The sequence below is a fragment of the Canis aureus genome, chromosome 13 (genome assembly GCF_053574225.1).
Source record: "Canis aureus isolate CA01 chromosome 13, VMU_Caureus_v.1.0, whole genome shotgun sequence".
NCBI lineage: Eukaryota > Metazoa > Chordata > Mammalia > Carnivora > Canidae > Canis > Canis aureus.
The window spans coordinates 47,305,004-47,329,116 of record NC_135623.1 but is presented as its reverse complement, the minus strand read 5'-3'; the positions used below and the strand labels follow the sequence as shown (position 1 = coordinate 47,329,116).

The following is a 24,113-nucleotide window of genomic DNA, read 5'->3' as shown; positions in this document are numbered from 1 at the left end:
ACTGCCGACGCCCGCAGTCCCTGCAACGTGAGCTGAAACTGGGGTTCGGGCGTTCGGAGCCCAGGGGTTCCTCTGTCCACACGGTTAGGGACCCAGAGGCGAAGGAGCCTCAGCCGCAGCTCGCAGCGCCGGGAAGATGGTCTGCCGTAGCTGCCGCACTCCCGTCAGTGCAGGAAGTCACTGCGCACGCCGGCTCTCGTGGCGCGGGCGGCGGTACCCACACCCCGCGGGCTCCAGGGCTCGGCCCCCGCGTCCCGCCGACCCGCCGCTCCGGGAGGCCGCCGCGCACGCGCCGATGGGAAGGGCGCCCGCCCCTCCGCCCGCCAGGGGGCGCTGGCTGTCCCGCCGCCACCACCGCTGCCGCCGCCGCCGCCGCCTCTCTCCCGGCCAGACCCGGGCGGCGCCGGCCCCCTCGCGGGCCGCGGGTCCGCCTCCGCCGCGCGGAGGGCGTGGGCTGCCGCCTCCCGGAAGCGGCGGCGGCGGCGGCGGCGGCGCGGAGCCCAGCGGGCGTGGGTCCCGCGGCAGCAATGCGTGGCGGCCTCTTGTGACTTGACAGCGACGGCCGGGCCGGGGCCGCTGAATGGCGGCTCGCTGAGGCGGCAGCGGGGCTGCTCGGGGCGGGGCGGGGCGCGGCGGCCTGATGCTGCTCAAGCTCCTGCAGAGGCAGACCTACACCTGCCTGTCCCACAGGTATGGGCTCTACGTCTGCTTCGTGGGCGTCGTTGTCACCATCGTCTCCGCCTTCCAGTTTGGAGAGGTGAGTAGCGGCGCGGGCGCCCGGGCTGGGAGCCCCGAACCTGCACGACCCCGCGGCCCCCCAAGCCCAGCCCCAGCCCCAGCCCCTGCCCACGCCCCCCGCCTCCCCGTCGTCCTGCAGCCGCGGGGACGAAGGAGCCTCCCGGAGGAGCGCGGTGTCAGCGTCCGGGACCCAGGGCCCGTCGCCCCGACGCTCTGGGGAGGGCGCCCGCTCCGCCGGCAGCGTCCCCTGCAGGGGCTTCCTCCCGGACACTCGGGTCACCGCGGCGGCTCGCGCAGGCCCGCCCTCCCCGAAGCCCCTCCGGGACCCGGAGCCGGTGTCGTTTCGCTTTCCTGGACTCCCCCGAATCCTCCTCCTTTGCCCCTCCCGCGGACACCCTTCTGATCTTTCCACTTCGACAAAGGCACTTTGTCTTCTGTAATCTCGTTTCTTGCCGGATTTCAGGACTTTCTCCGAGGGCTGCGTGTACGCGAATTTGCAGTGAGGACGGGGTACTGGACCCGAATTTAAAGACTTAACTTGCGGAAGAGATTTTTTTTTTTTTCCGCTTTTGTTCTGTTCTGGGAGCACCAGTTATCCTGCGGAGTCTCTGTGTGCGCATGAGATGTCGGAGAGCTCTTGGCGGCCCAGACATGCGTCCCTATCCCGAGATCAGCGGAGGCCTGGGCTCTCACCTGACCGGGAAGCCGTGACCTGGACTCCCGCGCCCAGCGTCTCCGGAGCCAGCACAAGCCCTTGGGTCATGGGATATGCTGATGATTTAGACTCTGGATAACACGAGTCGGATCTTTCTTGATCTGCTCGTGGTTAATGTGCAACAGTTTGCTTAGACCCTGTAAACTCTTTAGAGGTCCAAACAACAGGTTTGGGGAGGTGGAAACACACAGGTTTAGTAGATTTTATGCCTGTTTGGATAGTAGATTAAACATTTGCTTGAAGGAAACAACCCTTTGGTTTAGGTTGGATAGCTGTTAGATTCCCGACAGTCTAACATGGTGTTCTTGATCCTAAACACGCGGTGTACAGAGATTGGGCAGCTCAGAAGTGGAAGAGTACACGGATGTGGCTTTAGAGAACACATTTACAAATAAGTATAGCTCCTGGGAGAAAAATTGTATTGTCAAATTGTTGGAAATATGTCTCTTTGTTTTAATATTTCCTTTCTTTTCTTTCTTTTTTTTTTTTTTTTTTTTGGTAGGAGGGTTGCAGAAGGTTTTCAAATTAAGAGAATGGTTTTTAGAAATGCCACAGTATACATTTACTTATGCTGGATTGTAAGCTTCATAAGAGAGGGTGCTGTTGACTGTAATCCTGATCCAAGCACTGTGCCAGGTCCTGCCAGCATAGGCAGTCTAAATATTTGTTTAATGAGTAAATGAATTAATTATGTGGCATGATTGCCAGGTGCACAGTTTTAGTAGTTCTTGTTCTAGAGGCAAATGAAAATAAGTCTTAAAAGTCAGGGTAAGTACATGCCCAGACTTGGAAATATGGAATACGTTCTATCTTTGTTTCATGTACTGCAATCTAATATAGTGGATGTAGGTATTCACAGTGGACTGTCTTATTCTTGATAAAAGAGTTTTTTGGCCCTGAGTAATTTAATTTAATAATTTTTAAAGATTTTATTTATTCATGAGAGACACACACAGAGAGGCAGAGACACAGGCAGAGGGAGAAGCAGGCTCCATGCAGGGGGCCCGATGTGGGACTCAGTCTCAGGACCTGATCACGCCCTGAGCTGAAGGCAGAGGCTCAATAGCTGAGCCACCTACGGGTCTCTTAATTTAATTTTTTAAAGACTCTGTTTATTTGAGAGAGAGAAAAGAGAAGGGGGATGGGCAGAGGGAGAGGGAGAAGCAGACTCCCCACAGAGCAGGGAAACCCTGTGGGGCTTCATCCCAGGACCCTGGGATCAAGACCTGAGCTGAAGGCAGATGTGTAACTGACTGAGCCCCCCAGGCGCCCTGGACCCAAGTAATTTTAAGTTAGGTATTTACTAACACTCCTGCAGTGTGAAGGTGACTTAAAGGCATCAGTTGCTAGAATTTTTCATTTTATATATTCCATGCTTGGTTATTTATTTACCAAAAGAAAGACATTTGTCAGCTTTGAAATGGCCACAAATCTTTAAGTTTGTAACAGATAAAAGAAGTAATAGGCAAAGAATGTCAGAATGTCAGCATGTGGCATGGAAGGTAGAGACAGCTGGCTCAGTGCCACTAATACATTGCCCAGGTACAATTTCTTTCTTCCTTTTTTCTTTTTCTTTTACATAGGCTCCACACCTATCATGGGGCTTGAACTGATGGCCTGGAGATCTGAGAGTCGCACAGTCTAACTGAGGTAGCCAGGGACCCCCCTGTAGTACAAATGCAGCACAGTGGAAAAGAGGAGCCTTGAGATTGGGCAGATCAGGGTTTGAATCCTGGTGCCAGTATTAATGATCATCTTAAGAGCTCACGTATAGGGCTTACTGGGTACCAGGCATTCTCTCAACTGCTTTACATATATTAATTCATATAATCTTCACAACAGTGCCTCTGTGAAATGAGTACTATTATTATGTCCATTTTATAGGTGATGAAACTGAAGCACTTGCACAGACTAATCCAGCTAGTTCATGGCGGAGCCGGGCCTTAAACCAAGGCACTGTCTGGTTCCTTGCTGTTGCTCTTAAGCACGTATCTTCATGGTTTCACACAGTCTGGGCTGTCCTTTGTATGATCTTGGAAAACATATTTAACCTTTTTGAACCTCAGCTTCCTTATCTTTGAAATTGAGATAAGAGTACCTTCCTTGCAGAGTTGATAGGATTAAATAACACTCTTCTGCAAGGCACCTTTCTCTTTTTAAAAAATATTTATTTATTCATGAGAGACACAGAGAAAGGCAGAGACAGAGGCAGAGGGAGAAGCAGGTTCCCTGCAGGGAGCCTGATTCAGGACTCCATCCTAGGACCCCAGGATCACGACCTGAGCTGAGGGCAGACCAGACACTCAACCACTGAGCCACCCAAGAGTCCCAAGAGGGTCCTTCTTAACTGTGAATTCGTTAATATTCCCCCCTGCCTCAGTATAAGTGGTACTGGCTGCTACCTTTTGATAAGCCATTTATATACTCATCTAAATTTTGAGGAAGAAAAATATAATGGAGAGAAGTATTAACACAATATTTTTTAAGGTTTCCCTTTATGTTGAGCCAGGTAGTTTCTGGAGAACTCTTGAGAACTCTGATCATACAAAAGCAAAGCTGGATCCAAACCCGCAGGGTAACCCTCAGGATGGAGACTAATAGCCACCAAAGTATACTACCTTGGGGTGAGGGTAGCAGATGGGAGCTCATATAATGTCAATGAGTCGATTGCCCAAGTCCTGTGGCCTCATTTCCTTGTCTACAAATGCAGGCACTAGATTACTGTGCTCCTAAGATCATTTTTAGCTCAGAAACTTCTGATTTTAATTATTTGTCCTCTGTCAATATCATATAGACTTTAAAACGTGTGCTTTTGAAGTAGAATTTTATTACTTCATCAGTATTTGGTTGAACCATTTATATACAAATCCACGATCCTGTATCTGAAAATTCTACTGAATTAACCTTATAATTAAACATCAGTAGCGTTTACAGTGAAACAGTATTCTCACTCAGGAAAATAAAGACTATAAATAATTTCCAGTCAGTCACAGGCCAAGTTTTGCCACCAGATGAGTTCAGGTGGTCAGGTTTTGTTGCCAAATAAGGTACAAAAGTCTTCAGTGTTGAGAACTTTCTGGATTTCAGGATTGTAACCTAGAGGACTCTGTGTGCATATCTGTATGTGTGTGTAGTTAGTGTGTGTGTAAAATGTATCACTTCCTTAAGTACACTGAGTATGGACACAAGTACCCCAAAATTAACTTCCCAGGAGGAGGCAGGTTTAGGTGGAATCTGCGTGTGGGGGTCCTAACTTTCCTGGCCTCCCTGCTCCCTCTGGCCCGCATGCTTTCTGCCACTGCGGATTAATGAGATGTTACTGTTCAGTGAAAAAGAAGGTTGAAAACTGGGTCCAGCCCTTGGTGACCAGTTTCTCATCCTCCCTTATTTGAGGAAAGAAATTAATTCCTGTGTATTTGATTAGTTCATTCATTAAACAGATATATTCTGAGTGTGTCCTTTTTTTTTTTTTTTTTTTTTTAAAGATTGTATTTATTTATTCATGAGAGATGCAGAGATAGAGGCAGAGGGAGAAGCAGGCTTCATGCGGAGAGCCCAACATGGGACTCGATCCTGGCTAGGATCACACCCTGGGCTGAAGGCTGGTGCTAAACCCCTGAGCCACCTGGGTTGTCCTCTGTGTTCTTGCCAAAGGCAACAGATAGGTGGAGGCAGGCACCTGGCCTGAGGACAAGTAGGCGGCCCAGCCCTGGATCTAGTTCCACCCGAGCTGTGACCCTCAGTGCTTTCCATCCTGTGTTACTCCTCCCAGCTGCCTCCTGGTTTGGGGCAGCCGCTCTCTCCTCTCTCCTCTGTTAGCTCTACCTCCTGTAGATTTCTTTTGGGGGTAAGGAAAGCTTTTGTTATTAAAAGTAATGTTTTAAAAAGACGAGATTCTAAGACTCCCATTTTAGCTTTAATGTTCTGTGAATATACATTTATTGAGTGCTTCATATGAGAAAGCATGAATTTTTTTCAAGATTGTATTTATTTATTCATGAGAGACACAGAGAGAGGGGCAGACAAAGGCAGAGGGAGAAGCAGCAGGAGCCTGACTCAGGGGATTGGATCCTGGGACCTGCCCTGAGCCCTGAGGGGAAGGCAGATGTTCAACCAGGGAGCCACCTAGGCATCCCAGAAAACATGTATTGTAATGTAATGTCGTTTGCACTACAGAGAAAATGCCAGTGGCCACACAAGAGGCTTTTGAAATGGTCTTTTTCTTTTGTGGGGTTTGGGAAAGACACACAGCCCTGTTAACTGTCTCAGCAAGGACCTTGTCTTAGTCCCTGCTGCATTCTTAGCATTTAGAAAGTGCTTAGTACCCAGTTGGTGCCAAATAAATACTTGATGGATGAGTGAGTGAATTAGTTAGTTGGGGTGATCTTCACAAACATCCCTTTAAGCTCATTTCTAAAAAAATAATGCAGACCCTGACCGAGCTACTTTGATACAGAGCCTGTTGCCGACCCGTCGTCCCTAGCTACTGTTGATTTCTCAGACACTGTTGGTCCAACTGTCCTGTGTATGGTGAGTGGCGCTAGCAGGTGTACAAAGACCATAGAGCTTACCATTGGCCGTCCTTGTGTAGTTGAGGTGAGGCTGTGCCATGTGCACGAGCAACCATAAGAGGAAGTAGGTAATCGAGTGAGTGTGTGCACAGTAATTGCTTAGGCCATCAGAGGAAAGGAAGAAAATTCTGGGTTGAAACATCTTCGAGGACATTGAGGCTTTTAGGGGGAGGCAGAAACTTTTCCCTTTTGACCTGTTAGTGGTTTACAGTTGCTGCTCGCAGTAGTGGCGCTTGGTTGCCCGTGACAGAACCCAGCTCGGACCTGCTGTAGGAAGGCAGGTGGCTCTATGGCCCCTGTAGTTGAGAACAGGGTGCCGAGCTCCTCACGAGTTTGGACAGAGGTGCTCACGTGATGTTGTGGAGAACCCCTTTTTGTCCCTGTGCTGCAGCTGTTGGTTGAGGACTCGGGCAGGTGCTGCCGGCGTGGGAGGGCATGGCCGCCAGTGCCCCGGCGGCTACTCTGTCAGGGTGGTGACCCTAGCAAGGGAGTTTCCTTCTCGTGCCTGCCCGCCATGGCCTGGGTGCCCCTCCTGTGCCCTGGCAAGCCACCCGTGCCATCACAGAGCTGGGCTTGGGGCCTTGGCATTCCTGATCAGGAGCTAAGGGCTCCCCCTGGGAGGTGGTCAGGAACTGAGAGTTCCCCCCAGGAGGTGGCCAGGTGCAGAGGGCTCCTCCTGGGGTCACGAGGCTGTTCTGGAGAGCAGGGCCAAGCAGCAGGTGACCCACAAACTGCCTGACGCTCAAGCCCGTTTCCTCCCCTAGGGCCTGACCATGCACGCTGTGACTGTGGTAGTGTTTACCCTTTACCTTCTTCTTCAAAGTGTAAGAGTCACTTCTGTTTGGGCGGCCTAGTAAGGACCTTGTCTGGGAACTGGTATTCTTAGCTGGGCATAGGGTTTTAGCTGTGCTAATACGCAGCCTGTGTGCCCTTACATCTTTCTGTGGCGACTCATTACATATCTTTAATATGGTCATTTGAGAGTTACATTTTTAGCATTGAGGTCTAAATATTGTTAATTTTGTTAGTGAAATTTAGCATGTTGTGAGAGAAAAAACTTGCCCTTTTTGTAGCCGTGTGCCTGGAAATTCTTATGCCCTCTTTTGTCACAGAGAGCACCCTCCCTGTTCTCCTTGCCCACCCACTGCTCTCTTGGTCTTGAATATTGGGGTTCCCCAGTGTGGCTCCGTGGCTGTCTGCTCCCACGGAGAATGTTGTGTTTCAGACCCCCATGCACATGTTTGTGTGTCCTGTCCCCAGCTTCAGACAACAAGCTCCAATCCCACACGTCCTTCTACCTGCCTCCCCTGTGCTCCTTACCACCCTGCCTCCCTTTACAGGCCGTGCTCATTCTTCCAGGTACTTTCTCTTCACCGCACCTGGACATGGCTCCAGAATAAGTCCTTAAAGTGTATGATTCCTCTGTCCTGCAGGCTCTTCCAGAAAGTACAGGAGGAACTTGACCCAAGATCTCAGCAGACTTTTCCTGGAGTTGGCTGCAACTGGGTCATAGAGCATTTCCTAAACCACCCCCTTGAAAGGAGGAGGACGTTGCTTTTTTTGTTTTTTTTTTTTTTAAGATTTTATTTATTTATTCATGAGTGACTCAGAAAGACAGAGGCAGAGACACAGGCTGAAGGAGAAGCAAGCTCCCTGCAGGGAGCCTAATGTGGGACCCCATCCCATGATCCCGGAGATCACCACCTGAGCCAAAGACAGACACTCAGCTGCTGAGCCACCCAGGCATCCCAAGGATGTTGCTTTTTGGCCAGTCTGATCCATTACTGAATTTAGGGCCTGTCTCCTAAGCATATATGTTCCATGGGTGTGGAGTTCACTAGAACAGGACAGGGAAGTGGTGTTGGGTCGGCCACGGCAGTACGTATCATGTCCAGTAAGCACAATGGGGGGGATGTGTGGCACTTGCCACGTTAGATAAGCACCACAGATATGGAGTAAATGTCTATCTCCTGCCCACCTTTTATGTTAACTTACAGGGTTAGCTCTACGTCCCCCTCCGCATGAAGACTCAGGTGGGCTCAAGCCTTCTCTTGTCACTCCCAGGTAATAAAAAGTCTGTGGTCAGTTCACATTATAAATCATAATGTCATTTCAGCAGCTTTGAGCCTGTTGAATTTGAAGCCTCTTACCTGCCTAGCTCAGGGCTGCCTTAGGCAGAAAGCCTGAAAGTGAGGAAGGAGGGTTAGGCACAGTGGGCTACTTTTCTCTTTGCTCATCTGATGCTTCTCCTTCTCCTCCATAGCCCATTTCTGGCCCTTCCTTGGGCCAGCGCCTGGGAGGTTGGAGCACCTAGAAGAGGGGAAGGAAGTGAGAGCAGGAAAGCCCTTCCAAAACAGGTGCCAGAGCTCTCTAGAATTTGCAGGTGTCAAAGCTTATTCTCTCTTGAATGCTTCCAAAGTGTCTCCAGAGACCACACCCTGGGAGCCATGACTTGCTTTAACTGGTGAGAGCAGATGCCTCCTCATGTAGGCTGGTTGTGTACCCTTCCTTGGTCTTAGGGATCTGATGATACCATGGGGCTCTCATCTCAGTCTCTTTGCCTTTCTTTTCGGGGACCCTGGACCTGACCTAAGATCTGCAGGTATTCTCTTGTGCATGGCATACATCTGGTACATGGGAGACCCATGCACTTTGCTTTGTAGGGGAGGAAGTATATCTCTTTCCTCTGTTCTTCTGAGTTCTCGGCTAGGGCCCCTGTGACAAGAGGCAGATTGATAAGAGAAAAGCATACATATTTATTTAATGTAAGTTTTACATGATGTGGGAGCCTTCACAAAGAAACAGAGACCCCCCCCCCCCGCAAAGTAGTTAAACCTGAGCATTTTTATTGTAGGTTTGATGAAGAGGGGAGAATTTTGGAAAATTGTGATACGATAAAAAAGAGAATGAGCTAAGTAGAGTAAGCTGGGGAAACCAAGGCCTGTTCATTCACATTCCTTTCAGCAATACTTGTTCTTCGGAGATAAGGATCCTCCTTTCCTGCTGGTTTAGAGTCTGATGATCTGCTTCAGGGGAAGGTCAGGAAATTCTGCACCTGCTGTTTCTCAAATTCCTTCAGCTTAAAATATTCAATAAGGCAGGTGCTGTATTTGGGGATAGGATATCCTGAACCCTTTCAGCACAGAGACAGGGAGCATGGGCTGATTCTAGCACAGCAGCACCTCTCCTTTGTCCTCAGAGCAGTTAGCCAGCTAGCCCTTCTGTTTCTTGGGAGTGAGACAGATGTGGCATCTACCCAGCTGCACGGGCCTCTCCTAGCTTCAGGAGAATGGAAGAGATTTCCACCCTTCCCTTTTAGATGAGGTGAAGTGGGTTTGCAGAATGCCAGCAGCTTCGTAGACCCTCCCCTGGACCTTTCTAGCATGAGTTGGATGAGTTTTCAGCCACCTCCTGAGGAAACTTTGCTTCTTGTTTCAACTCTTCACTTTGGAATGTGACATCTGGTCTTTTGGTGCCTCAGAAGAAACTTAGGTTTACATGCACATTTTCTCAGTGCAGTTAGCTGAGTTTGCCCAGGATATGAAACCTATTTGCCATTTTTGTACTCAGCATCCTGAGCACAAGACATTGCCTTTCTTACCTAAGGGTCCCTGTGCCCAGCATAATACTAAACTCATTCATTCTGTTAGCACATTGTGTGTTATGTGTTAGAGCACCATGCTGGGCCTTGGGCATAGAGCAGTGAGCAAAGCAGGCGGTTCCTACAGAGAAGGAGCTTATATTCTGGTCCTACCGTCAGATGTTAAATGCTTCTTAATACAGTGGTAAGAAATGCTACAAAGGAGAGGGTGTTGTGGGAGAGACCAGCAATGTCTTGTCTGGTGCCTGGGTCAGGAGAGGCTTTCTTGATGTTATTGGAGCTCAGTTCTGAAGGGTCAGAGTTGCTGAGGCAGAGGACAGAGCCTAGTGTTTTCTGTAGGCCACGGGTTCTCAACCAGGGGCAGTTTTGCCCCAAAGGCATTTGGCAATGTTTGGAGACATTTTGGGTTGTCCCTGCTGGGGCACAGGGTAGGGTTGGTGCTACTGGTGTTTACTGTGTGAAGGCCAGAGGTTCTGTGAAACATCCTACAATGTACAGGACAGGACCCACAGCAAAGATTATCCAGTCCCAAGTGTCAGTAGTGCTCAGACTCCGGAACCACTGTGAAGGTCTTGAAATTGGGGTACATTTGAGAAGGCGAACAAGGACCCATGCGCTGGAGGTGGAGAGTGAGAAAGTGAGGATCTAGGGAAGACTGGTGTGGTTGGTGGTGCCTGCCTCCTAGCACTTAGTAGGTTAGAGTTTGGGTGTTGTCCTGAGGATAGTGGGATGCCATTCAAAGTTGTCATGGACTGGCTTTTACTGAGTGAAAGCCAGGATGCTGATAAACCTTCTGTAACGCACAGGACAGCCCCCACAATAATGTGTTTTCAGTAGTGCCAAAGTGGAAGAAGCTGAATTAGAGAGCAAGAAGGCTGAGGGCGCTTAATCAGTAAACTTGGACTAGGCTGGTAGAAGGGCATGTTAAGGGAAGTGGACAGATTTGAGATATTTCAGAGGCAAAATCCTCTGGTCTTTATGTTCTATTACAGAATGCCAGACACTCTGCAGACATCGTGGGTTACAAAAGTGAGCAAGACAGACAAGTTCTTTTGCTCTGCCAGCTGCTAACTATAGATGCTATGCGAATGAATAGGTGCTTTGCTGAATACTTACAAAAATCATTTTTATTAATTGATTGTGATTGAGTCCTAGTGAGGAAAGATGGTTTAAATGACGTGCCTGATGTATGCAAGGTACCTTGCATGATGCCTGGTGTAGGATGCTTACTGCATGCTAAGTCAGTGCCACGTGTCCCATCCCAGGACCGTTCTTCCCTTGGCCAGGATGCTGCATGGAGGGCAGCAGGAGACCAGCCTTCTGGTCTGGTGTCCAAGGTCACATCGAAGAGTACAATAATTTTTCCTTAGAGACAGAGCTGGAAGGTTTGCAGTGCTTTCTTTACCTGAGTGCACTTTATTATGGCTGATGTGAAAACAGCAGGGACATTAATTTAACACAGGCTGTGCTTTACAATAACATACGTTATTTGTTCCTTCTAAAATGTAACAGATCACTGTAATGTCATAAGTTCTGCACACTCACAGAGTATCTTGTAATACCTCTTAACTGTCCTTTAGATTGATTGTTCCAGTCTTGTGATCCACATTGCTGTATCTTTAGTAGGTGATTAGTCATCCTGTGTGTGATTCATACTCGCACTAAATTAAGCAGGGGAAAATCTTTGAAAAATCTTTGAAAAATGTTACAGACTAAGTCACACTTGTGCAGGGAGAGCCAGTTGCATTCTACCCTGAGACTAAGAACCATACTGCCCACTTTACAATTGCTTCCTAAAATTATTTCTTCCTTTGGGTTCTAGATTTATCTTTCCCCCCGGATATATCTTTTATTCCCCCTTCACTACCTCATTCCATTAAATTCATTCCTATCTCTGATTCATTCCAAATTGGATAAAACTTCTTTACCAAATTCTCAAAATTCTCAGAAGCCATTTATTTGACAGTTTTACAGAGGCGCTCTGCTGCCTACTGGAGACACAGAGGGTTCAGTTTATGCTTTTGAGGTGCTCACTCTAGATAGGGAGATGGACAAGCAAATAGACAAAATGCATTGTGATAAATTAAGTTGAAGGAATAGGCATGGGTGTTTCTCAGACATAAGAGTGACATCTGAACTTGATCTTGAAGGAGCTAGCATAGATGGCTCAAGGAAAGGAAAAGGAACTCCCACTTGGTTGTGGTGTATAATGCTTTCTATACATTGTTGGATACAATGTTGTGGATAACATTGAGGATTTTCATATCTATGTTCATGAGAAACATTGCTTATAATACTTTTCTTCATAGAATGAATTAGGAAGTTGGTTTTCTGGAAGGAGTTGTAGAGAATTGGTATAGTTTCTTCCTTAAATGTTTGGTAGAAATCACTAGTGAACCCATCAGGGCCAGGTGCTTTCTGTTTCAGAGTTTATTAATTACTGAGTCACATTCTTTAATAGGTCTTTGCCTATTCGGCCTACTTGTTTCTTGTTTGAGCTTTGGTAGATTGTGTCTCTCAAGGAATTGGTCCATCTCATTTAAGCTGTCAGATTTGTAGTCAGGGTTGTTCACACTTCCTTTACTACTCTTTTCAGAGGAGTATTGTAGTCACTCCTCTTTTGAATAATTGTTACAAAACACAAATAACATAAACTTTACCATTTTAATAATTTTTTAAGTATACAATTCAGTGACATCAATTGCATTTTCATCATGCAACCATTACCACTATTTCCAAAACTTTCCATCACCCTAAACAGAAGCTCTGTAACTTTTAAGCAATAACTCCATTTACCCCTTGGGGCCTTGTAGGCTCTAATTTCTGTCTGTACGGATTTGCCTATTCTGACTATTTTATATCAAGGACATTTCATATAATACTTCTTTACTTGTTCTGGCAGTTTCTGCTTGTTTTTCAGTGTTTCTGGGGTGAGCGAGGGGATGAGACATTGGAGTTGCTTATTCTGCCATTTTGCCAACATCATGCTTCAGCCTGATAAGTTTTGATTATTGCTTTCTGCACATAATATTTTACCAAATACTTGATCCTTTGGTGGGTCTGTATGTTTCACAAAGGAAGATACTTAGTTTTGGCCTTTGCTATGTCCTCAGAGTCTAGAATGGTACCATATTAACATTTACTGAGTTATGGAATTAAGTTACTAATTTTTAATAATTATTTGAAAATAAGATTTAAAAAAAATATTTTATTTATTTATTTGATAGTGAGAACGAGACTATGCATGCATGCACATGCACTAGCAGGGGGAGAAGCAGAGGGAGAGGGAGAGGCAAGCAGGCTCTCCACTGAGCAGGGAGCCCGATGAAGAGGGCTCGATCCGAGGACCCTGGGATTATGACCTAAGCCGAGGACAGACACTTAACTGACTGAGCCACCCAGGCACCCTGAAAATAAGTTTTTTTGTTTTTTTTTTAAATAGCTTCATAATGTTTGTGGGACTATATTTTCCTGTTCACCTATTGTTTAATTATTAAACTACTATTTTCAGGTTTTATTTTTATAAGTACTAATGGCCATTATCATATTTGTATAGACCTTTGGGTACATCTGCGATGATTTCCATGGCTTGTATATATTAGAACTAGAATTAGCCAGAACAAAAGACATTTTATTTGGTCCTTTCATACATAATGCTAATTGCTTCTCAGGAAAGGGGTAATTTTTTAAAATGACTTGGCAGCTATTTAAAGATATATAACATATTTTTCAACTAACTTATGAGTTTTATGCACTTCAGACTCATAAAAAGAGATCTCTTCTTGATATATTTAAACAATGTTTTTAACTAGCTGTTAGAATGAGATAACATTCATTTTGTTGATGGAAAGCAAGTGCAATATCACAAGCAGATATTTTGTAAAACTTTATCTCATTTCACTAGTTTTTTATTTAAATTAAATTTTGCCAAAATAAAGTAAAAAAAGAAACCTAATTTATTAATTTTAGTTTCTGGTTTAATAGTTAAAATGGAAATATCTACAAAGTTCAACTATACTTTCATTCATATTTTGGTTATATTTTTCACATGCTATATTGTAGTTATTTGTCTCATATTTATCTCCCCAGCAGGCTGTGAGCCCCTTGAGGGGCTAAATAAAGTTAGTCTTAATAACTTATGTTTTCTGTAGTATTTTGTAGTTGTCAGAATATATGGATATATATCTGCTCAATCGTTTTTTGTATCCCTTGTAGGATAAGATATTACTTAAATTTTATACTTGGCATTTAGAGAAGTTTAAGTGACTTTCCTAAAATCACAAGACTGGGGCCTTCTTGTGTGACTCTTGCTTAACTTTAAGGATTGAATAGTCACCATACTGCCCAGTGGAACTTTGTGCAATGATGGAAGTATTCTGTGATCCTGAGCTATCCAGTACAGTGGCCACTAACACTATGAGTACTTGAGATGTGGCTGATGTGACTAAGGTACTGAGCTTTTTATTAAGTTTTATTTAGTCTTCATTTAGATACCCATATGTGGCTAGTGCATACCATTTTGGACAGCACAGGTCTACACTTATAGGTGGAGTAATTGTTTGCCAGCACATTATAGCAGAGACTCAGACATTGGCTTGCCAAGTGGAGCACTGGATTTGAAGTCCATCCTATACAATTCTGTGATTCTATAAACTGACCAGTAAAACAAGTAGACCCACTACACGCAGAAAGTCCATTTGAATACATTTTGAAAATATCTTTGGTAGGTTTTTTTTTTTCTTTTACTTTTTATAAGTGTGGTTGCAGGAGGTTCTTTTTCCCCTTTAGATAAAAATTTTTTTACAATGAACTGTCAAAGTTTTAATGTTTTTTCTTTTTTTTTTAAAGATTTTATCTTATTCATGAGAGAGAGAGAGGCAGAGACACAGGCAGAGGGACAAGCAGGCTCCATGCAGGGAGCCCAATGTGGGACCCGATCCCGAGACTCCAGGATCACGCTCTGAGCCAAAGGCAGATGCTCAACCACTGAGCCACCCAGGCGTCCCAGTTTAATGTTTTTTAATTCCACTTTTTGATATGATTTCCTTAATTATTTTGTTCCCCACTTCCTATCCCTGTGGCAAACAGTCCTCCACCTCTCTCTGCTCCTTCATGTCCTTCGAAATCTGTTTTCTGTCCTAGGACAAGGGGAGAGATTTTGTTAAGCTGTCATCATTAACTCTGTCCTTGATTTTTTTTTTCTGTCAATCACCTATTTCACTGTGTACTTACTTACTTATTTATTTTTAAGATTTTATTTTATTTACTCATGAGAGACACAGAGCGAGAGAGAGAGAGGCAGAGACACAGGCAGAGGGAGAAGCAGGCTCCATGCAGGGAGCCTGACGTGGGACTTGATCCCGGGTCTCCGGGATCACACCGTGGGCTACAGGTGGCACTAAACCACTGCGCCACCGGGGCTGCCCCTCTGTACTCATTTAAAAGCTGAACAGTAAATATTCCTTAATCATTTCATGCAAGTAAATAGTAACAGAGGTGTCAGCTCCTTAAGACAGAGGCCTAATTTCCATTTTGTGCTTCTTCACATGTTCAACAAATGTATGTTGTGTGTCTAATTTTGCGAAGGATTCAAGGAAGGTAGAAATGGTCTAGAAAAGTGTTTTTGAATTTAATTAATGTTTGAGTAAATAGTGGTCATGCATCTTGGATTTGGATCATTTCTTTTATGTGAAATAGGGGAAATCATCCAGTTTTAATAACCATTCAGCTCTTAGTAAGAAATGGGTTAATTTCTTATTTTAGTCACTTTGCATTGGGAAATGCTACAGACTGAATGACTATGTCCTCTCAAAATTTATCTGTTGAAATTTTATCTCCAGTGTGATAGTATTAGCACGTGGGGCCTTTGGGAGCTGATTGGGTCATGAGGATGGACATTAATGACCTTATGAAGAGACTTCAGAGAGATTCTTAACCCCTCCTGCTGTATAAGGTGACACAAGGAGAGGGCAGTCTGAATCAGGAGGCAGGCTTTCAGCAGACACCCAGTCTCCGTGCCTTGATCTTAGTCTTCCCAGTCTCCAGAGTTGTGAGAAATACATTTCTGATGTTGATAAGCTACCCCGTCCATGGTAGTTTGTCATAGCAGCCCGGATGGTGATGAGCAGATTGACTTCCTGATTGGTATCAAGGAAGAGAGTTAGTAGAAAAGATAAAGCTTAGAATATTTTTAAGACATCTTGGTCTCATGTAGTGCCTCTTAATGAAAAATTTTGTTTTCAGAGACTGAGGAACATGTTATAATCTAGGAATATTATAAACTTTTTTTGGAATATTATAAACTTTGAATATCATTATTGGTGTGTGAAAAGCTGTCATTGTTACTTTGGGTTCTTAATGCTTGAGGCTGGAGAGCCCCAATATTTTAAGTTTTATAAGGTAAGCACTAAGCATACCACATTCTTTTTTTTTTTTTTTAATCTAATTTTTGTTTGTTTTTAAGTAGGCTCCACACCTAGCATGGAGCCCACCATGGGGGCTTGAACTCACAGCCCTGAGATCATGAGTCGGTCACTAAACTGACTGAGCCATCCAGGCATTCCGCATGTCACACTTCTATCCTTGAAAAATTGAGGAAGAGACATTTGCTTTTACGAAGAGTTTTAGACCCTTGTGTGTCTAGCCTGCCATTGTCTCTTCATTAACTCTAGCCTGTAGCTTTTACCTTGAGTATCCTGGAATGAATCTGAAAGCAGAAAGTCCTGGAGGGAAACTATGTCATGTAAGCTGTTCCAAGATGTTTGCCTTATAAAACTAGTAGCCATTTTTATTCATCCTTAGAATGTTTATTGGTTTTTGTGCAAGGCACTATGCAAGGTTCTGGGAATAAAATTTAGAAAGAGAACAAGTTCTTGACTTTGAGTTACTCATAGAAGTTAAGCAAATATTTAAACAGGTAGATTGTATTGCAGCATGAACACATGAACACTTTTAGTGGATGTATTATACAGCCCTGTGTGATATGCACATCTCATTTACTCATGAGAACAATCATGTGAAATAGGTGGTGTTCATACCTTAATTCCACAGGAGAAGAAATTAAGAATAGACAAATGCCATAGATCATTTATTGATTAAGTGTCAGATTGAAACTCATGTCTTCTGATTGTAAATCTTATTATCATTGCACTGTATACCAGTTGTCTTCTGGATAGTTACCTTTCTCTTTTCCTAACTGGGAAATCCCTCTAATAGGATTGTGGAGCTTGTGTCTCAGTAACTATTATTCTTTTACAGGCAGGCATTTGAACTTGTTCAAGAATTACAAAAATCTTCAACCAAAGCATGTACCAGTTTTATAACTTTAAAAAGTTGATCATCCAAAAATTTTAGTATTTGTATGCACAAGCCAGCTAAAGGACTATTAGGCATTCTAAAAATACTGGGGGAGAAACATAAATTTATTATGGACTGTGGTCATTTATAAACATGCCAGGGTCGTTGAATTAAGGATGAGAGGCATACCAGTTTTGGAATTGGTTGAATGATCACATTTATAAGTGTATGTTTTACAAAGCTAGTTGTGTGTAAAGGAAGCATTGGAGGAGACCTCCTGCTGAAGCTGAGAGAGCCTGGGCAAAGCTGAACAGGAACAATGGCTCGGGAGTTGGGCTGATTCACATCTCAGCCCCATACACACAGCTGTGTGGCCTGGAGCTGCTCTTTGGGCAATGACCCATTGAAGGGCCTACCTCACAGCTAGCACCTTGTTGCAGGGGTACAGTGGGTAGGAGAGGAGCACCTGGCAGAATGGTGTTGGGCAGTGTGTGATGTGCGAGCAACACGTTAAGGCTGACTTTGGCTGCAATGTGTACACAGTGACCAGTAATTGACCTTGAATACCCTGAATGCCATGAGTATTACAATGGAGTCTTGAAAGTGGTAAATATTTTAAACTCGTAGAATAAACTACCTTAAATCATTTAAAAAATTCTTTATTAATAATACATTGCTTATGTGGTATTTCAGAGCTCCTGTAGTATTCTAATAAATAGTATTTTACTTCATTATATCTTAAGTCTTACCAACAAACTACTTTTAATGGCAGAAAATGTAAATACTCTGAAAAGAATCGTGTAGAAAGGAAGTGTGTGTGTGTGTGTGTGTGGCGAGGGGGTTGGATAGCACAAAATAGCAAGAAGGAAATTTTTTGAAGGCCAGCATTATGTCTGTAAAAATCACATCAGTTTTCCGTTTTTCTCCATAAAAATTTTGCATTACTACCAATATAATATTTTAAATGTGTTGCCATTATACAAATGATGGTTCAGGAAGAGATGTTTCGTTTACCCGTGACTTCTAACATGCCTGGTACCTTCCTCAGACCTTTTATTTATGCGTGTCAAGTGGGAATCCGTCTCATGCTGAAGCAACACAACAGACTGATGAAATACGTTTGGTACTTAGTTCATAGTTGAGGAAACTGAGTACCCACAGTTAGACAGCTACTAAATAGAAGAACTGGGAGGTTCTCCCCCAGAGGTGTTCCAAGTCCCCAAATCCAGTCTTTTTTTTTTTTTTCTAAGATTTTATGTGTTTGGGGGAGAGAGTACACATGTAGGAGCGGGGGCAGGTGTAGAGAGAGAGGGAAGGGTGGACTCCACCCACGCTGAGCAGGGAGCCAGATGTGGAGCTCCATCCCAGGGCCCCGGGTCATGAACTGAGCCCAAGGCAGAAGCTTAATCCCCTGAGCCACCCTTGCATCCCCAAATCTGGTCTTATGCTACTTCTGCCATAACCAGATAATATTTATGACAAGAAGATGCTATATAATGAATTGTACTGGGTATGAGTTGACGATACATAGAATTGAAAGCATTTCTGTACCCTCAAGCAGTTTATAACTTAATTGGTCTGGCCAGATGCTACATGAGGGGGAAGGTAAATAACAATGAAAAAGCCAAGGGATGCAAGGCAAGAAATGTTAGAGGGTAGTGAGTCATTGATTTCCAAATAAGCAGTAGAGAGCAAAGTTAAAGCCCTACGGAGGAAGCATTGAAGGTGGGCCAAAGAATACGGAAAGGCTTCGTGGATGAAAAGGGACTTGGTTTTATAGTAGTTAGTGTTTCTTTGACCTTGTCCTCTGGTCTTTTGTTTATTGCTATTAATGTCTGGAAACAAGATCTGATTGCAAGCCTAGGTCTATTTTTGCTTCTTTGTTATTTGAAAGGTATTTATATTTGTATAGTTTACCCCAGAATAAATAATCTGTTAATTGTCCATTCAGATTTCTGTTCTCTTCTACACCATCCTTGATAGTGTAAGAAAATGATCTGACACTAAGGTCTCCTAAAAGTGACAGCTGGCATGAAACTCCATGTCCCCTGAGTCATAACCCAGTATTCCTACTGTATTCCCTGAGATTGAGGTGTGTACAATTCTGGGCTGATAGGAACACTCCTAAATGTGATTGATAAGGACTCTTTGCTGCTGCTGTGCTTTTTAATAATACACATTGGAGATGGTGAGATAATTTATCAGATAAAGGAAGGCACGTCGTGTCAACATACAGCACATCAGCATTTCTCAGCCATTTGTGAAGTGTGCCCTTCCTGATATTATCTCCCTGTCTTCTGGGTAGCACCAGGAGCCAAGAACAATGATATTGAGCTTCATCTTTTGTGGTTTGTTTTATAAAAATAATGTACTAGTTGTCCTTTAGCAGCAACATAGGGATATTGATGGAGAGTTGCTTCTGTTTGATCTCGATACATTGATCCAAATCAATATAATTATGTTATTAAAAATAGATATATATTCCATATTTGGCAAAGAAGATGGCATTTTATAGCTATATGGCTGCCCTTGGGTTTGGTGTTATGTGTGATACTACCATAGAGCTCATTCCCCTTCCTTTTGGAATTTCCAGTCCAGATGGAAAGGCCAGTTGTATGCATACACAGCCTCAAATCTACCATGGCTAACATGCGGATCCCACCAGCTCTCATCCTCGCTACACCTGTCCCTCCTCTGTCATTAAATGGCCCCACTGTCTCTTTAGTCACTCATACTAGAAATTCTGGAAACCTAGCCACACCTTGTTTCTCTTCCCCTTCATCACTCCCTCATCCAGTCTGGTAGTAGGTCCCTCCAACACACCCTTCATACCCCAGCTGCTGACAGACTCCTGCTTATCCTTTACAACTGCTAACATTGCTTCTTCAGGGAAGTCTTCCTAGACAGAGGTGCTCCTTCTCCAGTGCAGTTGCAGCTGGCAATAAACTTCTCTATTCATTGTTGCCTATAGTTCCTTCAAGCCAGGGAATTTACTTTTCTCTTGGTAAACCCAGTACAAGGCACATTAGACCCTTAGTTTTTAAATCAGTACATTGAGTGATGGGAGGATTATTAGTTGAATTTGTGGTGTTTGTGAAGCATCCTACTGAAGTAAGATTGTGCAGAGGTCAGATATTGAAAATTTGATTGTCATATAAAGAAGTGAGCAGTTACAGCTGGGCACATGGGTCCAGATGGCCTCCCCAGTAGCCACATGTCATCATGCGACTGCATTCAGGCCAGTGAAAACAGACGTGGTAGGTGCCCCTTCTAAGAAGTTTCCTTAATGGAGGGGCATGTCATTCCCTATCTCTCCTTTCTGCTGGCTGGATTGAAATCTGAATGATTTGGGCTCCCATGGTCATCTAAGTGTAGCAGGGCCATACATCCTAGGGTTTGCAGTGTAGGAAACTGGCAGAACCCTGGCAGGGAGGGGGGCATTCCAGGAATAGTAGTGGAATGAAAGGACATATTTAAGGTCAGATAGAAGAAGATGACCTGGCAAAGGATACTGAAAAGGAGTCACGATAGTGTTAGGAGAAAAACTAGGGAAGTGGTTCACTAAGGAGGAACTGGGTAGCTCCTACCAGTTAAGTAAGATAGAGATGGGGAAAATGTCACCGAGTTCCACACCATGGAGGCCTTGGCAAGACCACTGACATGGTAAGGGCCAATATGATATTAGGGAGGCTGAAAGGTAGATAGTGTAGGGGAGGCTCCTCCAAAGGTATTTGCCCTTGAAAGAGAGAATTTGGAATAGAGGGACCAACCGGCAGAGGATGTAGGGTGAAGGAAAGGTTTTGATTATTGAGATTACTGGAATATGCTGATGGAAGTAATCCTGTTGAGGGGAAAAGAGAGCAGACAAGGTCTTGAGACAAATTGATGAGATCCAGAGCAGATGGACACAGAGTTAGCAAGGAGGAGGATCCCTGCCTTTGTGGTGAAGGGCGTGAAGAAGAAAATGGGCACATATGTGGGTGCTTGTAGATTCGGGGTGCAGACGTGAGGGAGCTCCTCTCTGAAGCTTTCTACTGTCTCCTGACATAGCAAGGTCATTGGCTCAAATGTCGGAGACAGTAAGGCCATCACCCTGTCTCATGTCCTTCTTCCCGGGACAGCTTTGTTGCCCTGTGTTGTGAGGAGAGCCTCCAAGTGTTGGGTGGATCACATGGCTGCCTGCAGCTCCTTGAGTGCCTCTGCCTCCCAAGGCAGGTGGCACCTGCAGTTGAGCCCAGCTTCCCATCCAGGCCATGCTGCCCGCTTACTAGCTGTGCCCTGGCCAGAGCCAGCCATCCTGGACCTGGAGTCCACCCAGCCCGGCTGCTCTTTGGCTCTGAGTATGGTCCTGTGGCACCGGCCCTTTTTCCCCACCCTGTGAGCTCACCCTAAGATCCCGTTCTCATGTAGCATCCTTTGACATCTCTTCCATTCTCCCCTGTGCCCCCAGGCCAGTTGCTACAGCTTCTGTCTGTCTGTATAACTGTTCTTTGGTTGTAGTTTTTTAATCTGGATTGAGCATGCTGTTTGGTTTACGTGTGGTAGGCACTGGGCGAATGGATGAATTCTGATTGAGTTACCTGTTCCTTTAGTGATTCTTAATGACATTGAAATGAAATGAAAGTTATATGCTCTTAGTATTTGATGCAAGGAAAACATTTTTCTTTCTTTCTTTCTTTTTTTTCCTAGGTGGTTCTGGAATGGAGCCGGGATCAATACCATGTTTTGTTTGATTCCTACAGAGACAATATTGCTGGAAAGTCCTTCCAGAATCGGTAAGAAGAGATCAGTTTTGGAGAGTAGCTTATTTGGACTTAAGAGATGAGTCATGAGATTACTCTTACTTTAAATAGAACAGTTGAAGTTGAAGGGGTTTTTCCAGGTGTAGATACGGTTTAACTTACTCGAGACCATTCCTGTCTGAAGGAACTTTGTGGTCCTTCCTCAGGTTTTATGATTGAAAAATCTGATTCCCTAAGAGTAATCCTGCCTTGCAGAGTTATGTGATCATCTTATCATCACCCCAGTTCTGTGAGGTAATTCCATCAGGTAATTCCATCCCCCTGTAGAATGAGGTGGTTACTCTGGCCAGTATTCTTCTTTTCCAAGCCTGGCCCATATTCTTCTGTGGACATCACTCTGTTAACCAGGGGGAGTCCCATGGAAGTCACCAGGACTGACCCCCATCCCGCCCCCACAGATACTACATCTCTGCTGTCCCGCTGTGAGGAGGAGCAAACAGCCTCACAGCTTGGATCTTTTCCTCTATAAGGCCAAACTTCCTGGTACAGCCACTCTTGAAGGCTCCCGTCAACCATTGTTTTCCTTGGAATTTTTTTCCACCCTCATTAAGGTAGGCTTCAGAGTAGAATCAGCCTTTTCCCACATCCTCCTTTTCTTCCTGAAGCTACAATGAATTATACAGTCTGCTTTTAAATTTTGTCTATGAAATTATTACTTATTGTTTTATATCATAAAAGTAGTTTATGTCTGTGGTTGAAAAGCATGGGTGGCTCAGTCAGTTAGACATCTCCTTCGGCTCAGGTCATGATCCCAGAGTCCTGGGATCAGCCCCATATCGGGCTCCCTGAGCAGGGAGTCTGCTTCTCCCTCTGCCCCTTCTCTTTGCTCGTGCTTGTGCACACTCACTTGCTTTTCGCTCTCATAAATAAATAAATAAATAAATAAATAAATAAATAAATGAAAACAGTTCAAATAGCATAGACAAATAAAAATTTATGCCTCTCTGTTCCATTTTGGATTTTCCCTCATCCAGAGGAAGCATTATTAAATTTTTATTTTGGATTTTTCTGGTAATCATCATTCTAACTTTAAAAAATAGATGGAGTTCTCTCCTTTTTTTATTTATCCATTTTATGTAGTATTTATTTATTGACTCTTCCGTTGTCACAGTGCACAGCTAATCATTACAGGGCAAGGAACAGTAGGTGACCAGAACAAATGTAGGGCAGCTAACAAGTGTAGTTACCCCACAAAAGTCTATGTCAGAGGCCATAACTAAAAAAAACCTCCCTGGATCCTGACTGTCCATTTCCCCCTGAGGATAGTTCTCATAAATCTTTCCCTTTCTTCTCACTGAACCAGAAAACCTAATGGAACTATGAGTAACCACAGTTGGTATCAGTCGGCACACCTGGACAGTTTTCTCAGAACCTCTAGGCTGCATTACCAATCACTCTGGAGCCCTTGCTCTCTGTTTAAAAGCACTTCCTTATCCCTCTGTTCACTTTTTTATGAGTGCCCATGTGATTTCTATCAAATCAGTGGTTTTTAAATTACTGTACTCCTTGGATGTAAGCACTGTTGGAGTCATGAACGTCTCAGGGAGGGAGGGCTCAGGGATTCTTTGAATTGACATAAAGCTTTACTCTTTGCTTCGTGCCCTATGTGTGAATGACATCCCTGAATCTGCTCCCTTTAACAAAAATAAATCTTTGAGTCTTCCTCTGTTTTAGACACTGAGATATTACAGCAGTAAAGAATCGCATAGTCTAGTAGGGAGAATAATAGCATGTAAGCAAATAATTTGTGAAGTAGGGAAACTCTAGGTTTTTTCTTAGGACCTCTCTCTCTTTTTTAAAGATTTTTTTTTTATTCACTTGAGAGAGAGAGAGAGAGAGAAAGAAAGAGCAGCGGAGGGAGGCAGAGGGAGAAGAAGACCACACTGAGCAGGGAGCCCGACTTAGGGCTCAATCCCAGGTCCCAGAGATCATGACCTGAACCAAAGGCAGATGCTTAACTATTTGAACCACCCAGGCACCCCTCTTAGGATTTCTTATAAACAGTTTTCAAAGCCCCTAGGGGTCTCTAAAATCAAAACTATTTCTTTTAACAATACTAAGGTGTTATTTGGCTTTTTTACTGTGTTGACATTTGTACTGATGGTGTAAAAGCATTGATGGGTAAAACTGCCACATCTTAGCATGAGTCATTGTAGTCTTCACCACCCCATATTGCAGTGGTAAGATAAAAGCTAGTTTCACTTAAAAATGTTCATGATGAAGCAGTAAAAGTTAATAATTTGATTATATCTTGGCCCTTTGACCCCACATCTTTTTAATGTTCTTTGTGATGAAATGTACCTGACTGTTGGTGATTGTCTTGAGAAAAAGTGCCATGTGATTGTTAGAGCTGCCCCCTATACTAGCCCTTCTGTTCTGTGGATCACTGT

The 24,113-nt window shown here is 44.3% G+C and overlaps 1 protein-coding gene across 5 annotated transcripts in view; it reads left to right on the top strand.

Moving 5' to 3' along the window:
* The first annotated feature begins 478 nt into the window (after positions 1-478).
* GNPTAB (N-acetylglucosamine-1-phosphate transferase subunits alpha and beta) overlaps positions 479-24,113 on the top strand; it is a 70,944-nt gene continuing 47,309 nt past the window's right edge. For 2 of the 5 annotated variants that reach the window (XM_077846055.1, XM_077846056.1), the window contains exons 1-2: positions 481-757; positions 21,611-21,696. In XM_077846055.1, the coding sequence (XP_077702181.1) occupies positions 641-757; positions 21,611-21,696 (203 nt within the window). In that variant the 5' untranslated portion in view covers positions 481-640. Of the gene's footprint in view, positions 758-21,610; positions 21,697-24,113 lie in introns of all 5 variants that reach the window. The other 3 variants (XM_077846053.1, XM_077846052.1, XM_077846054.1) reach the window with 3 other exon arrangements.